General features: G+C 48.2%; 1 protein-coding gene across 16 annotated transcripts in view; it reads left to right on the top strand.

Annotated features, from left to right (window-relative positions):
• The window catches only part of LOC149326047 (uncharacterized), a 264379-nt gene that overhangs the window by 56131 nt on the left and 192558 nt on the right, over positions 1–15690 (top strand). For 15 of the 16 annotated variants that reach the window (XR_016286187.1, XR_016286186.1, XR_016286188.1 and 12 more), the window contains 2 exons: positions 6340–6384; positions 11861–12062. Coding sequence is in view for 13 of the 16 variants with exons in the window: in XM_089562999.1 (XP_089419125.1) it covers positions 6340–6384; positions 11861–12062 (247 nt within the window). In the remaining 3 variants the exon portion in view is untranslated. The remainder of the gene's footprint in view (positions 1–6339; positions 6385–11860; positions 12063–15690) is intronic. The other variant, XM_089562998.1, reaches the window with a different exon arrangement.

The raw sequence follows: 15690 nt of genomic DNA, 5'->3' as shown, positions 1-15690 counted from the left end.
ACAGAGTGAGTTGGCTAAGGCTTGGTTGCACAACCCTAGCCTGTTTGTGCAAGTCCAGGATTCTTGGACAGCCATAGGAAACCAGTGGTCTCTTTTGACTGCAGCAAGAAAAATGCAAGAGGGGGGGAGGTGGTCAGATATGTCGATCGTCTTATGATCTATGAAAAAAAATGCGTTGCCAGACAACCTCCCGTTGAAAAATGCGCTTGTCAGGAATCTCTGGGTATGCCAAAGGTTGGGAACAAAGTGTCTAATGACAACCTTGGTGCTATCGAGGGTTTAACCCTTTAACCGCCAACCCCGAGCTGTACTCGTCATGGGAGATCGTACCAAAATCACCACTGATGAGCCACACACTCGTCCGGCCCAATATTGCGGAGCTGCCACCTCCAAAGACGAGTTACAGTCGTCAGTTGCATTGGTTGTGATTTTGAACACTAGAGGGCGGTAGTCGACCATAAAAAACGAATTTTGCGCTTTTGGCGCGTAATTGAAAGGCTCAAAAGAGCCATTTCACCATGGCGTTATCCATGAGGAATGCCGGTGGTGGCAGTGTCCCGTGAAAAAAAGCTGCTTCTTCAAGCAGTTGTGTTAGCAGCATTTCTGAGAGTATGGAATTTGTTTCTGAAAGTGACTCGGACTTTGTATGTGCTAGAGTAGATGATGACAAAAGCGGCGACGATGACGAGGGTGAGTCGGTGCACGTGTGTGGCAGTGTGTGAGCACGAAAAACCCGCCACTCGCGCCTCCACGGTTTCATTTTTCTTCAGTGCCTGGGATCTTGCGCCAGCCCACTGATGAGCACGACATTCTTGGCTGGTTTTAGGTATTTTTTGACTGGAACATCATTGACGTAATCGTCACAGAGACGAACTGCTACGTGGTAGAGTACTTTGCTGCCTGGCGTTCTGCATGGAAACTGGCAGACCGTGATGAGATGATAATGTTGCAGGGTGTTAAACCTCCAGTGGAAATGTACTACACCAGTGTTCAGGAAGGCCGCTTCAACGCGTTGATGCGCTGCCTCCAGATATGACAACCGTGGATGAAGCCCAGGCTTTGGAAGTTGTGGCCCGTGATCTTCCTTTTAGGACGAAGCAGTGTCTGTGCACTTTCTTTTGTGTCACAGCGTATAATATCAAATAAATACGCGGTATTTCAATGTGTTCTGCCTATTACTACGGCATGCACTGTGGGAAAACCACCCTCGTAAACTGTTTTTCTTTTTAAAATTTTTGTGTTTATTTTAACCAGAAACCATCCAAGTGATATATTTTCAGAAATAGAATTACATGGAGAAAATTATGGTCACTTAAAAAAAATTGGTGATTTTGGTACGTTCTTGGGAAAGTAAATTGGCGGTTAAAGACAATTACAGCTCGGCAGTAGTGGGGCCAACACTATGAGCTGTCTTTTGCTGCTCTGCTTCTGGAATGAGCCACAGGCAATGTCTCTTCATGGTGTAATCATTAGCCGCTTGTCGCACTGGGGGTGGGCACGAGAGGTTTGGCCAAAGGTCAGCAGAGTTGTTTTTCCTCCCACACTGTCCGCAGAGCAGCACTGCTTCTTCACAGGTCTCCCACCATCTGCTCAGTACTGGCGCATGGACAGGGGACTGGGCATGGGTGGCAACTGGCCACAAATGGAGATTCTGTTGGTGATGCCACAAAGCGCAGGGCAAATCACTCCACATTTCTGATGAGTCGTGTGGTTGAGGGCATTGGTGAGCGCTAGCAAAATACAGAGAGGGACGAACACACAGGCTTTCCAACAACTGCTTGTTGCCTGTTGTCCCACTTGTGTAGGATGCTTGGGAAGCAGTCAAGTACCACCTTCTGAGGAAATGTTTGCTCACCTGAAATGAATCTGCTGCAGCTTTTTTGATCAACTCAAATGTATGAAGCGTTCAAATGGTTTATTGAAGCATATCTTTCATAATGCTCCATGTAATTGTGCACTCTTGGTAGAATAAGTAATTGTCTGCTGAACTTTGGCATTCAGAGATCACCCATGCTGTTGCACATCTTTCTCTACTGCCTCCCTTGTTACTATGATGACCAATGCAGTCGGAGGCAAACTGTTCATTTAGCAGGAGCAGGGTGGGGCCAGACTCAGGTCACCACACTGACACAAAACAGATTCTTCATCCACTTGCACATACTGCTAGTTGCATTCACGGTTAGCTTTTAAATGTTCAAAGTGTAAGCACTGCCCACAGTTTTGCAGGCAGAAATGGTAGTGTGTCTGCCAGAATGACGCATTCTCATCTCGAAGCATTTACACGGTTGTAAGTTGACTCTAATGAAAGTCCCCATATCTCATATCGTGGGGAAAAAAAAACAATAAAACTTGGAGGCCCCTTAAGATTCCTCTTTCGCTACCGCGGAAAAATGGACTATTTGGAGTGTACTGAAAGAAATTTTTTTCACAAGAACTAACATGCCCAGCACATATTGCAATGCATGAAATTGTAGCTTATTAGTTGCACTTCTGAATGAAACAAACAGAAGAGTTGTGTGTGCAAAAGTAAATGTACATTTATTTGTGAAATTTGCTAAAAACACAAAAAAAGTAAATAGCAAAAACAAAAATTACCGGCTGCAATAAGCCAGAACTTGATTAGAGGAAAACTGGAGTATACAAACTGTTGCACATGTTTATAGCTGTCATTATTCCAAGTTTCAGTTATGAGGAAAAATTACTGCACTTTCCATGGCCAGTCAAGTCAGGGGCCATGACTGTGGTGCCACTGTGAAGAGCAACTAGGGGTGAAGATGTGAAGCAGAGGTAGACTTCACAGGTGCTTCACATAACGTTTGATCTTTGTTCCTCCCTTGTTCTCTGATAGCCGAGCTTGCAGTTTCTTCTTTTTTCCGTTTTTTTTTTGTTGGTGATGAATGGATTCTATGGGAGGATCGGGGGCGTGGACTTCTTTTACCTCATCATGCCAGAAGGTTTCTTGAATGAGCTGCTCCCTGAAAGCCAGCTGATCAAATTTGGCATGTTAGGAGAGCTCTAGAACATCAGGATCGATGAAATAAGTTTTATCGATGTGGTTCAAAAGCCAGGACACTTTTCAAGTGTTGCCAATAGAAGCTGCCGCCACTGAATCCTCCGGGTCCGCTATGTAAAAAAAACAACAAAAAAAAAAACCGAAAAAGCAATTTCGGGAAATGATTTTTTGATTGCAGAAGGCCAGAATAGATTGCTCCTGCATTTCAATAGAGATATAGTCATGCAAGGTCAACAATTCCGATGTATATGATGATTCCAATGAACTTCAGCATCTCCGAAGGATGCACCTCTTTCCATGAGCTGTCACGGTGAGCGTATGTTTTCCTGTCCAAAATTTCATCCATGCATACTTATTAGTGTTTTCGCACACGGTCTTCACCACTTGCGCTGTGAACGACGTCAAAAAAAAAAGTGACAGGTCGAGCGAATCTTAGAGTGCCACTCCGCAGCGATGTGCCGATATGGACACCTGGCTGTCGTCTTGGTTGAAACATGTGACGCGACCTTGAGCATTTGGCAAACTGTCTTCGCCATGCGGTGTGAAGACCCTGAAGCACAAAAATAAACCACTGTCATCAATTACAAACCTCATGCACCGCAGAAAACACAAAACGAACGAAAACAGAACTTGCATGCAAGTACGTGCTGATGTTGCAGGCCGCAGAGATGAAGTGTTGCTGTCGAAACTGAAATCTTAATGTTTGTACACTGTTGCCTGACTCATAACCGCTGCTTTCGTCGCAAAAAACAAAACCGGAACCGGCCGACGTGCTTGGAGTGAGCTGTTGTTTTCGACGTGGCCAAGAAGCGCGTCTGACGATGGCGCAACCAGAAGGATGCATTGAGGAACACAAGCTGCAAAATACATGCTTTCCGAGGCAAGGCGTGCGAGTTTCCCGAACTTCAAGGAGAGCTGCTCTGCTGTGTGCTGGAAGTGTCGAACAACGCGTTGACAGCAGACATGCTGCGCTGCTTCTCGAGGGATGAGCGTGCACAGCACCAGCTCAGAGTCGGAAGACCACAAGCTGGTGCTGTGCTCAGGCATGGTGAAGTGACGACTGAACGTAGAATGAATTCCGCTCATTTCCTGAATGGTGTAAAAAAAATTTTTTTTTTCACACATTGTGTGTATGACCTGCACCCCGAAAATTGGGCCTCAAATCTGGGAAAAAAAGCTACACCAGGAACGGGAAGTGCAGCGCGTCATGCAGCCATGCGCACCTTCGTGTGCGGCCGCACTATTTGATGCAATCGCGTCGCCACGGACAGTTCGCCCCTTTTTGGCAGAGAAGTAATTGATCACCGGTAATCGATTACAGACAAACAATACCCGGAATATCCAAAACGTTTGAAAACTGATCAGTGATTGCAGAATTACTCAAATGTAGTTAACTCTTGTCTCCACACCACCCCGTTATCCAAAAAATGGGAACACTGCTCGTTGTTACTGCTAGCAGAGCGGACATGTCAGTGGCTGTGACCACCAATCGGACGCATGTGCAGCAGAGATGACCTGTGGTTGCATGACTTGCCTCACCAGCAGCTCCTTCCATGCTTTATGCGGTTGTTGGTGTGGGAAGTGGCTGTACGACCTTGGAAGGAAAGGCATTGAAAAGGGAGGATGTTATCCTTACGAATGGGGAATCGCACGAGAGCAGCTGGGGGAAAAATTTGGGGTAGGCCATTTGGAAGCAGGGTGTAGTGGAGAGAGACAGGCCTTTCTGGGAAGGAGCCTCTGCACAGCATGGGAATAGAAGGGGCGAAATTCACGCAACACTGGGGTTTGTATTCTGGCGTAGAGAGGAAAAAAAGAGCTGGTCAGGAACTGGTTAGGGAGTGGAGAATGGAGCCAGTGTTTCCGAGATGCAGTGGCAGACTGTGAAGGCCATGGGAGCCTTCGCTTCACTCAGCTGCAGGGCTACAGTCAACAACACCACCATCACTGGTGGTGGCGAGCTTGGGGCTGTTCTAATTGATTTCAAATTATCAAGGCTGGGCTAGTTGGTGTGCCATCATTAATTAAAAGACATAAAACCAGGACACAGGCATAGAAGGACGAGCGCTTAATCTGTTTGGTGTTAAAACATTCTGATGTGAAATAAGTGGGACCTTTTGTTTTGTGGTGAATCTTCATTTTTCCTAATATTTTGCACCCTGTGGGAGTTTTGTAGTTTGCCGCTGGAAACCACGGAAAGAACCATGCGGAAGCTAGCAGTTAGCTTAACGTATAATAAGCAAGCTGTTTTTGGCTATGCTTAAGTGCCTCTTTAATGCTCGTCTTTCAAGATGCTGTTTCTCTCTGGACTAAGTCAGAGCCCCCAGGACACACAGGCTGATCTGATGTCCCATTGGTTTTGCGTGAATTGGTGTCCCAAGCTTGACAGCACTAGCTCTCATGGCCATTAAACATGCTATCTGTGGTGTTGAACATTTTTGCAATGCAAGCACGGTAAGTATGTGGAATGGGAACGTGATATGGGAGATGGGAATGTTGCATAGGCTGAAGAAAGTTATAAGCGACAGATGTGTGAAAACAGTAAGTTTTTTAGTTGCTTTTTTTTTATCAGCACAAATAATGAGAAAAATGAAATCTGAACTGGGGATTAGTTCTCTTGAAACCAGCAGCTGAGAAGAAACACTCGGTCGTGGATGCACTGACAACTGCAGATCTATTGGGAACGCCGCATGGTGTACACTGGAAGGGTGAACACATCAAATGAGTTCTTGTCTGTTTGCGCAGAAAATTCACTTCTTTCCTCGATAGGCACACTGTGTATTTCTTCCTTGTGTCTTCCCTGCTGCTGGTTTTAAGTTGTCATGCACCAACTGGCTCAAAAGGGTCCGCCCGTGTAGGTAGCGCCTGTGTTCGTCTTGTGTTTCTTCCCGTCTTTTGCGCTAAAATATGCTTTATTAATGGGAATTAGTTTTGAGGAAAACACAAATTGTTGCAAAGTTTTCAATAAAAAAAAGTGTCTAGATTTTACTTCCCAAGTTCAGAAAGAAAGACCAAAATGTGTGTGGTGTTTGTAGTACTAATACAGCACCTTCATAAGCTGAACTGACTGCACCGTGGTGGAAGATGCTGTAGCAGCTCTGACAGCTTGCTGCTTATTCCGTTTTTAGTGTAGTGTGTTGTTTAGCCATTGTTCCACCCAGGCATGTTGTTGTTGATTGGCTAGTTGTGCATGCATAGTTGTACTTATTTTGACCTACCCACTCCTTCATTTAGTGTATTGTGTTGAACCAGCGCATTATTGAGTTTGTACTTGCCAAGAAATTATTTTCTAGATTTAGTGATTGGCCTTGTTTGTGTTCTTTCTGCAGATTACCTACGGGTTATCTACCAATTGTTATGGTATTTGTGGCATGGTACGTTACCATATTCCTTCATGTCAGATGGGGTTCAGGGCTGGGCCGTACTGGTGTGCCTCCTCCTCCCTGGCACGCAGCAGAGGCTGTCGCATGACTAACACAGAGTACCCCTACTCACTTGGCCTGTTTCACTGCTGTACGTAGCCATTTGGCCCTTGCTTCATGGGATGACTGCGTGGCTCACAGGGTCCCAAGTGCAGAAATTGTGCACTTGCTGGGGCTGGAAAGGTTGGGTAGTGTCATTTCTTTGTACGTATGCCAGTGTGTCTGGCTAGTGGTGCTTTTTATTTACTTGCCTTTCCACACATGAGCAGTCCTTTCCCTGGTGTTTTGGCAGACGTATTGACCAGCAGTGTTCTCAGAAGGAGTTGTGCCACATGAGCAGGCCAAAGCAGTGCGGTGGCACTATGGTTTGCAGGGTGTCAGAAAGCCGTGTTGGATTGCCTCTCAGGCATCTCGCAGAGTGGGATTCGTATTTGGGCCTGATTGTGTGCTGCACAGGACTGTGGATTGCTATAGGGCACAGACAGTGCAGTCTCGTCAGTGGTGTTGCAGCAACGGTAGAATGAATTATCCTGGCAGTTCTGCTGATGCCTCCCCCTTCAGCCAGCTCTGGCACCCAGTGACCATAGAATTGAATTTTACCCACAAAGGCCATCCCTAGAATGGAGGGGTGGTGAGACCCTTCAGGGCAGTACTGCCTCTCATGCACTGTCGAAAAATGTCACACTTTTTTTCTGTGCTGCTCTGGGTGGCTGGAATGGAGAGCTGCTGCTGCTGCTGCTTACAGTGTCGGTTTTGCTTGAGATTCTTGCTATTAGAAAACATAGTTGGGAGCATTTGGGTGTCATGCATTCAACTGCAGCTAAGCCATTTTGTTTTTAGACTTAGAGTGGTACCAAATGCGCTTGGTTATGATCAGCAAGACTGCAGCAAAATCGGGAATAGTACATGTGCAGACCTCTGTGTGTTCCTACTTTGTTGTGGTGTGATTCTATGTGATGGAATGCCGTTAAAGAACAAAGCTGTGCTGTTCGGTACATGTCAAGCACTTTCTTTTTTGAAAAGCGAAATATTAACAGGAGCATTTTTTGTGCCCCGACCGCACTAAAGAATGGATGGCCTATGTTACCATAACTGTTTGGACGTTGTGCTTACAGTGATGGCATGCCAAATTAGCTACTAGCCTTTTCAGCAGAGAAACGGGGGGGGGGGGTTAGAGGAAATGGTGCGAATGCATCTGTCCCTGCATGAAACGTGGTGGGGTGATTGGGGGGAAGTTACAAGGTAGCCATGTGTTGCCTTTTCCAGCTCTATCAAAGCTAGCAGCCTTTACACCATTCTTGCTACACGTGACCTTGTAGTTTTTCGCCATGGGGAGTGTCAAGCTCAGCTGAGGAAAGGTGGTGATTTGAGCTATGTAGTGCAAAACGATTGAAGAGAGGCAAACACAAGCTGTCTCTATTTTTCCCATACTCAGCTGTGCCATCACAGCATGCACTGGGCATCATTTGTCTGTGCAAAAGGTGGATTGTGCACAAAGGTTGGCAGAGCATAAGGAGAGGAACAAGGCGCCCTGGTAAGATGTGTGGAAAGGCCAGCATGAGTGTTCATTAGGAGATGAGGGTAGCAGGATAAATTTGTCTGGACGTTGCAGAGATTGCAAATGCCTACCATGTGTTCATTCTTGGCGGGGGCAGCAGTCTCATTGCACGCGTAACAAGTGAAGGCGGGCTAGTTGGTGGTTGACAATGGAGTGCATATTGCAACCGCGCAAAACGACGAGGGACGAAGAGAGGAAAGCACAGGACAAGACACGGATCATCCTCCGCGTCTTGTCCTGTGCTTTCCTCTCTTCGTCCCTTGTCATTTTGCGCGGTTGCAATATGCACTCCATTGCACGCGAAATTTCGGGCGCATTTTTTATACAGAATGATAGCAATTGTGTAAGTGATGCATCAGTAGGCTTCTCCTATAACGAGTTGGCATTTGTGAGCTTTTGGGGTATGACGAGCGTGTATCAGGGCTTGTGAATATAATCGGGGGGGGGGGGGGGCTTGGCCCCTGAATAAATCAGCTGATTGTTTGCGCTCGTCCTGTGTTATGTGTTCAGTGCAATGGCATATGTGGGAAAGTTTTGCCCTGGCACAGTCTGCAATGCCTGGAGGCGTTTGCAGGTGGGTGCAGGGTGCTGGAGAACCGTGCGATGGGCACAGGGAATGCAGTCTGATGACTATGCTTAGGTGGACAGGGCCACGAGGACAGTGGAAGAGGAGGAACCCGAAAATGAGGTCACACAGGCAGAAGTCCAGTTGCTGAACAACTTTTTTGAACAAAAGGAAGGACTCTTGCCGCACAGCCTCTCAAGTGTGGGTGACTGGCCATTCCCACTGTATATTGCAGGCGGAATGAATGATTTAACTATTGACCGTATCTTTTTCTTTAATTCCAGTAGAACTTTGACAAAAAAAATTTATTCACTGCCTACTTTTGCGCAGTAGAGTTTGTGCTCATAGTGTAGTGAATCGTGCTATCTCTGGAGGGAGCTCCTGATTTCCCCGGTTCCTTGAGTGTCCACTGTATTTGCTTCTGCTGACGCAATATCTCTCTCTCCTTGTGCTGTGTTGGCCTGTGGCTTCACAAAATCCCCTCTGCCGCCGCGGTGGCTCAGTGGCTATGGTGCTCGGCTGCTGACCCAAAAGACGCGGGTTCGATCCCGGCCGCGGCGGCTAGAATTTCTTTGGAGGAGAAATTCTGGAGGCCCGTGTGCTGTGCGACGTCAGTGCACGTTAAAGAACCCCAGGTGGTTCCGGAGCCCTCCACTACGGCGTCTCTCATAGCCTGAGTGGGACGTTAAACCCCATAAACCAAACCTAAACCAAACAAAATCCCCTCTGGGAGTCTTCCATGGGCTAGACTTGCTGATCAGACATGCACCCCGGGTGAGAAAAGCAGGAGAATGGCAACAGTTGTCATGGGTGGCAGGGGAAGGGATCCTCCTTGAGCGGATGCCCCTGTGCCATGGCCATGGTGATGTGCAGCCCTTCTCATGAGGGCTCTGCACAAGTCGCCCAGGCTTGTGTGTTTAACTCTGCCGATAACAAGGAATCAATGCATTATAATGGAATGATTTTTTGGTTGCATTTTGTGGCACTGAAGCGAAGCATGTGCGACTTATCTGGAAAAATGCTGGCTGGTGGAACAAGGATGGCAGTTTATATGGCACTTGTCTCGGATGTGATAAGCGCAGTGTTGAAGGCCATGGTCATCGTGGCTCCTGCAGAAATAGTGTGCATGAGTTCTAGTCACTGCACTTTGTTCAGTTGTTATTGAAATGCAATTGCAGAATGTTTCCTTCTGTGGCAGACTTGTGGCCAGGCAAGTATAGCTGCATTACTTAATTGGAAGCATTGACTGTGCAGCTTATGTGGGGCACATGCATCCATACTAAAAAGCTGCATGGTTGAACACACCTTGGCTCTCATTTCACTCGAAGGGAGACTCGCGGCTGATTGAACAGGCTGCTTGCACTGTTGCTGAATGCTAGGAAAGGCAGGAGCTGGCTGCTGTGTGCCATAATTCGTGCACCAGCATTCACTATTTCCAGTCAACCCAGTTTTTGATGGTGGGTTTGCTGCAATGTCGATATCTCGAGTGGCCTTGCTGTGCGTTCTTTGTTCCAAAACTGGACCTGCTTTCAGTTTGAGTAGGCAGAGCTGCATCACCACAGCTGGAGACAATAAATAGGAATGCAGTGCGTGCCATCACGGCCTGACCAAAACTCATCCCCATCTCAATTCTACAGGAATTTGCACAGCTGATGACACTCGTAGAACTAATTGATCAGCGAGAAGCAACAAGAAATCTCAAGCGAAAGTACGCTATGCCCGTAGCATCCTTGTGCAATGTGGTGACAATGCAAGCACCTGCAATGGCTGACCCCTCCATGGGAATTCACGAGTATTACGACAGACCAGACGACTAAACTTAGTCGTAAAGAGAAGCCAACAACTCGACCTCTAATTGATGTATGCCCAGGGATGTGTGTATTGCATATACAGACGCACCGATTGTAGAAAAGGGCGGCAGAACAGCAGTCATAGCCCGACACACAGAGAGAGCTAAACGTACGTGAATAAAATAGTCTGTGCAGACTCCTTAGCCGCCATGAAACAATTGAAGAGAGTGTCACTCGGGAGATCCATGCACTGGAAAATGCTCCCCCCCCACCTTGGCGTCCTCTGCCCCCATAGTGGGCCTCTCGGGAAGAAGACCACTTGTGCAGGGGCTTCAGGAGGAGGATTTCTCCCAGCCTTCTCCGGTTCCCTGTAATTAGTGTGCAGTTATGCCTTTGTGGCAACTGTGTGTGTGAGAAAAGAAAGTGCACAGCTACGTGTGTTGTGATGTGATGCCCTCAGCGCCTCCTGGCTGAAGGAAAATGGCGTGTAGAAAATTTGTTCAAATTTCACTCCAAGATGAAGGAAGCAAAGCAGTTATGTAGGCAACACAAGTTTTATTCACTTCAGCCATGTGGGCTAGTTGGTGTGGATAGTGAAACCAACAACAAGATGAAGTGCACAGGTCAGCAGTGTCCTGTGTATGGTTTTGTTATGTTTGGCACATCACTTGCTTCGATCACCCAGAATTTTGTGGGAGAAGTTGTTAGTGTGCATTAGAGCATGCATGCAGTGTTTTCCTCAATTTAGGAATTGTTTAGCAGAACAGAGCAGCTGACAGGAATATGGGGATTTGTGGCACTCTTGCTTTTGTGTGTGATATGCATGGCCTAACAGCAGACTCTATGGCAGCATACTTTTCTCTGAGGCACCCACGTGTAACCCCCCCTGTGGGCTTGCATGCTCCAATAACCACTTGTCCTTCCACTGTAGCAACTGCTTTCTTTGCAGCTGGCCTCTTGAGGCCCATTTTGGTTTTACATTTTTGTTTGCAGGCAGGCTTCTGTGTGTGCTCTTCTAAGCAGCCTTGGTGCTGCATATTTTGCTAAATTGTATTTGAGAAAAGGAAATTCCGCAGTAACTCTGGTCGGTGGACACCCGTTTGTAGAGGAAGGGAAGAAGGAAAAGGAATTGCGCAATCCACGTCCAGGGACAAAGGTGAAGAAGGAGTGCCCCCAACAAAATGCAGCAGCCTTTCATTCCACTCAGCCAGCTGTAGCGATCGTATCACTCCAGGTTTAACGCCAGCTAAACCGCAGCCAATTTTTTTTTTCGTCCTCTATAGCTCAAGATACGACTGTGATTGTCTACGATTGACAACTACCCTCCACAAGTTGGGCCACCTCCTAGGGATGTAAGCAGAGAGGATCGCTGACAGTCAGGCTTGCAGCTAGCTGTCGACAGCACGACAGGCTGCACTCGGTGGCCACGTTGACTTTATCCACAGCCTAGCATTGCCGCATGCTTGCTGTTGTAGGAAGAAGGGGCATGAATGTCGCTGCCTGTTTCTGTGCCAGCTCTGATGCAGCAGAATCTCCTCCCGGAGAACCTGGAGCTGCTCCCGCCGGATGAGGCGGGCCGCCCCTCGTTGCGCCACCGGCAGGCCCCCTCGCCCGTGGGGGGTGCTGGCCTGACCCTCCTCGATGCGCCCGAGATGCAGCCGGTCGTCACCCTGGCCCCCGCAGCACCGGCCATTCCCCACGAGGATCGGAGCACGGGGTGAGTGTTGCCTTCCACGAGGGCCCCTCTGCCATAGACCTTTCTACAAATTGCAGCGCCGCGCCATCCCCTAGCGGATCCACGCAAAGCATGATGGGAGAAAGGAGCGCTCGCCGCCTGCGTCGTCTGCTGTCAAGCGTGTTGCTGGGCTGCGCCGCCGTGTTCAGGCGTTGTGCGTCTTCTCGAGCGCGTTGTAAATGTTGCAGCGCACTGCTGTGGTGGTTATCTCTTAGTCTTTCTGCAATTATGTGGGGATTTTTTTAGACATTCGACATGTCTGCAGATTAAAATCGCGGTGGCGGTCAAAGGTTCTGCGTGCCTGCTTGTAGTAACAACACGAGAAAGGACATCAACATTTCATACCACGTATTCCCCGAGGACAAGAAGCTGAATCTAGAATGGGTGCGCAGGATAAATCGGCAAGGTTCGCAAGGGCGATTTACCCTGTGGAAGCCTTCGAAACACCACAAAATATGTGGTACGCATTTCAACACTAGCGGGCGCATGGGATACATGGATCGTCTCCCCACGATCTTTCCACACCGAGTGTATGCGGAACGGACGCCTGCTGTGATTACGCAGAGCAATGGGTACATGCGAATCTCCAACTTCGTCTGGTGACAGGGGCAGAGGGCGTCGCGACTAGGTACGGCCAGGACGCCACAACCGGCAGCCTGAAGGCCGCGCTCGCAATGCTGCTGCATAATTTTCGTTTTTTTTTGGGGGGGGGGGGGGGGGGGGGGTGGGGGGGCTTTTATGAACAAAGTTATTCACCACCACCATGGGCACATGAGCGGCGAGGTCTCTGTGTATACATGCATTGGGAGAACGCCGGTCTTTGCGTCTGCTGGTGCTCGGCTGGTGATCCGTGGCCGCGGAACGCAACATCCGACTGTGTCACGCTTACTGTGTCAACCAACTGTGTCATGTTTAGCAAATAGCTCGTGTTCTGTCTACGGGAGTGCTTGAAGATTATATATTACAGCAGTGAACATTTACCGCGTCAGCATGAAATTTCCCTAGGAGTGCGCCGATGAAGACAACTGCACTCATACTGTTGTTTACATCGCTGCGTACGAACAGTTAGTACTCGTTTTCATGCCATAAAACGCAATCGGCGCTTTAGTTCTATTAATCAACCTGCTTTCTTTTTTACCGGCTGTAGCTGTGCTTGTTTACGCAGTGCTATAATGTGTGGGAAGCGATCATGCGATCGCACGCCTGAGAAACACTTAACAACCGCGGGCTGTTGACATCGCGCAGGACCGGCGCTTCTCGTTTTTTGTCCCGGCTTCCTCCGACGTGACCAGTACTTTATTTTAAACTACTTTATCCAGAAGTATGTTTGGCGACCGTTCGCTTTAACTGAAACGGTCTAACTTGTTATCCACAAGCTAGCGACGGCGACGACTGCTGCTGGCCGTAAAGCACGGCTCGGCAGTCTGGGTCACACCGGCGTTTCACGTTCATCATATGCGTGCCCAGCGATGTAAGCAATAATTAATTTCAGGTCACTATTGCCAAAACTACACTCGGTGATCATTTTCATTCGCTAAAGCTGGTGATTCGCTCATCACAACCGCCACAATCACAGATATCCTACGGACTCGCTATTCCTAGTCGTCGCGGAAGGGAAGGGAGTCGTCGTCGACTGAAATTAATTTGGCAAGCGCTTATCGCTGGTGACTGTTCAAGTGTGCACATGTGAAATATGGCCGTTCGTTTCGCTCATTTAGAAGCGCGAGCATATTTGCACCGCCGCCTCATCACCGTGCTTTCGCTCAGCCGCCGACTAGGCTGACCGTCCGCCGATCGGATTCGGCGGTGTCGTTGGCCTGAAAAACGTGTCCCACTGCAATCATATTATAGTAAACTAGATATTTCACTATAATCACATGCTGCTGTTGACCGTGATAGTGTCGTTGTCGGAGCAGTGTGACCACCGCCGTCGTCATCGTTGTACACTGAAAACGAGCTGAGGCTTTCGAATGCGCTTGGAAGGTTTCGTGTAGCACCGCGCGCATCCGTCGAGTCCGAATGTCATTCGACTCAGATGTCATTCGAACGTTCCCGTGTAGCACAGGTATAAGAAACAACGATGGCGACGAGATGGCAGAGGAAGGCTTTCCGGTGATCAGGCGCAGTCGGAGAGACGGCCGAAAAGACGCGAGCGCGGCGCCGCGGGCGCCGCGGCGCTCCGTTTTCCCAGAGTGCTTTGCGCGGCCGCTTGGTGGCGCGGCGGAATTTGTGGAAAGGTCTATTGCAGCCTCGTTGCTAGGCTGTGGGAACATAGTCTTGCCATTGATGCGATCTTTTTCGCTGGAATGTGCCCAAAATTTGTACATATTGCAGGGCCCTTTCCTCCTGAGAGGAATTCAAATGAAAATTGATGGGGCTTTGTCGCACTTTTAGTGTCTAATCTTAAACTGGCACATATGATTCATGGCAGAATTCGGTGTTACTTTCAGCCCCTCTTTCTCTAACTAGTTTTTATTAACCCTTTGTGAGGCATGATATTTTACAAAGTTTCAAATGTATACAAATGGCAAAATTGTACTTGAAATGATTTGTACCATTCTCTCCATAGAGAGAGCTCAAAAGTGGTACATATTTGTACTACTTCTTTATGCATAAAAAAATATTAGAAATGGAAAGTGCTCCAGAAACTTATTTTTATTTGTTTACTTAGAAGAATACTGCCAGGCAGGAATGGGCGTACATGGCATCAAGAACATTTCATGCATGGGATTTGGCTAGAGACACTAGCAAGCTGTAAGTTAATTGTAAAGCAACATATTGCAGGACAAGCAAGAAAGCATGGCAAATTAGAATAAAGGAAATGCAAGTTGACACCATATCTGAACCAGATACCGTATTTACTCGCGTATAACCCGCCCCTGCATATAACCCGCACCCCTAACTTTAAACTCTGCAAAAAAAACAAACAAGAAATCCTCGCGTATAACGCGCACGTTTACCTGAAAAAACTCGGTGATCATTTCGTTTTCACAACATTTATTCAAACGAGCACCGCAACGTCACTGGTAATCCATTTCTCAGTCGTCGCCGCTCTCGCTGCTGCCTTCCGAGGCCTCATCTCCAGTCTCAAAGACGTCCTCGGAACCATCCCGGCTGTCGCTGATGGCACATTTTTTGAAGCTTTTACGCACCAAGTCGGCCGGTATTGCCTTCCACGCGTCCACTGGCATAGCAGTGGAATATCAGGCCTTCGGACTCGTCCCGTTGGTGTGAGGGCGTGAAGGCACAGCCGCCTCACGTGTGCCTGGAACGGCTTGTTCAGGCACATGTTGAGCGGCTGTAGCATGGACGTCATGGGTATTACGACCCGGTCAGTGCCGGTCTCGGCGAGGCGCGCCTTCACCGCATCAGTGCAGTGCCCTCGGAAGGAATCCAGGGCGAGCATCGACCGCATGCCAGCAAGGGTCTTCGTTCCCAGATAACTCGTACCCAGTCAGTGACTGGGCCCCTGTTCATCCGGGAATTTTCTTCCGCACGCACAACGATTCCTGGAGTTGTGCTAGGCAGAGTCTTGCGTTTAAAAATCACATACGGGCGCAGCTTGGCATTTCCGCTGACCGATTTGGCACCCCTTTTTTTTTGCATTGTC

This window comes from Amblyomma mixtum, chromosome 10, assembly GCF_055824585.1.
Source record: "Amblyomma mixtum isolate Tamu chromosome 10, ASM5582458v1, whole genome shotgun sequence".
NCBI lineage: Eukaryota > Metazoa > Arthropoda > Arachnida > Ixodida > Ixodidae > Amblyomma > Amblyomma mixtum.
This window is presented reverse-complemented; position numbering and strand designations above follow the sequence as displayed.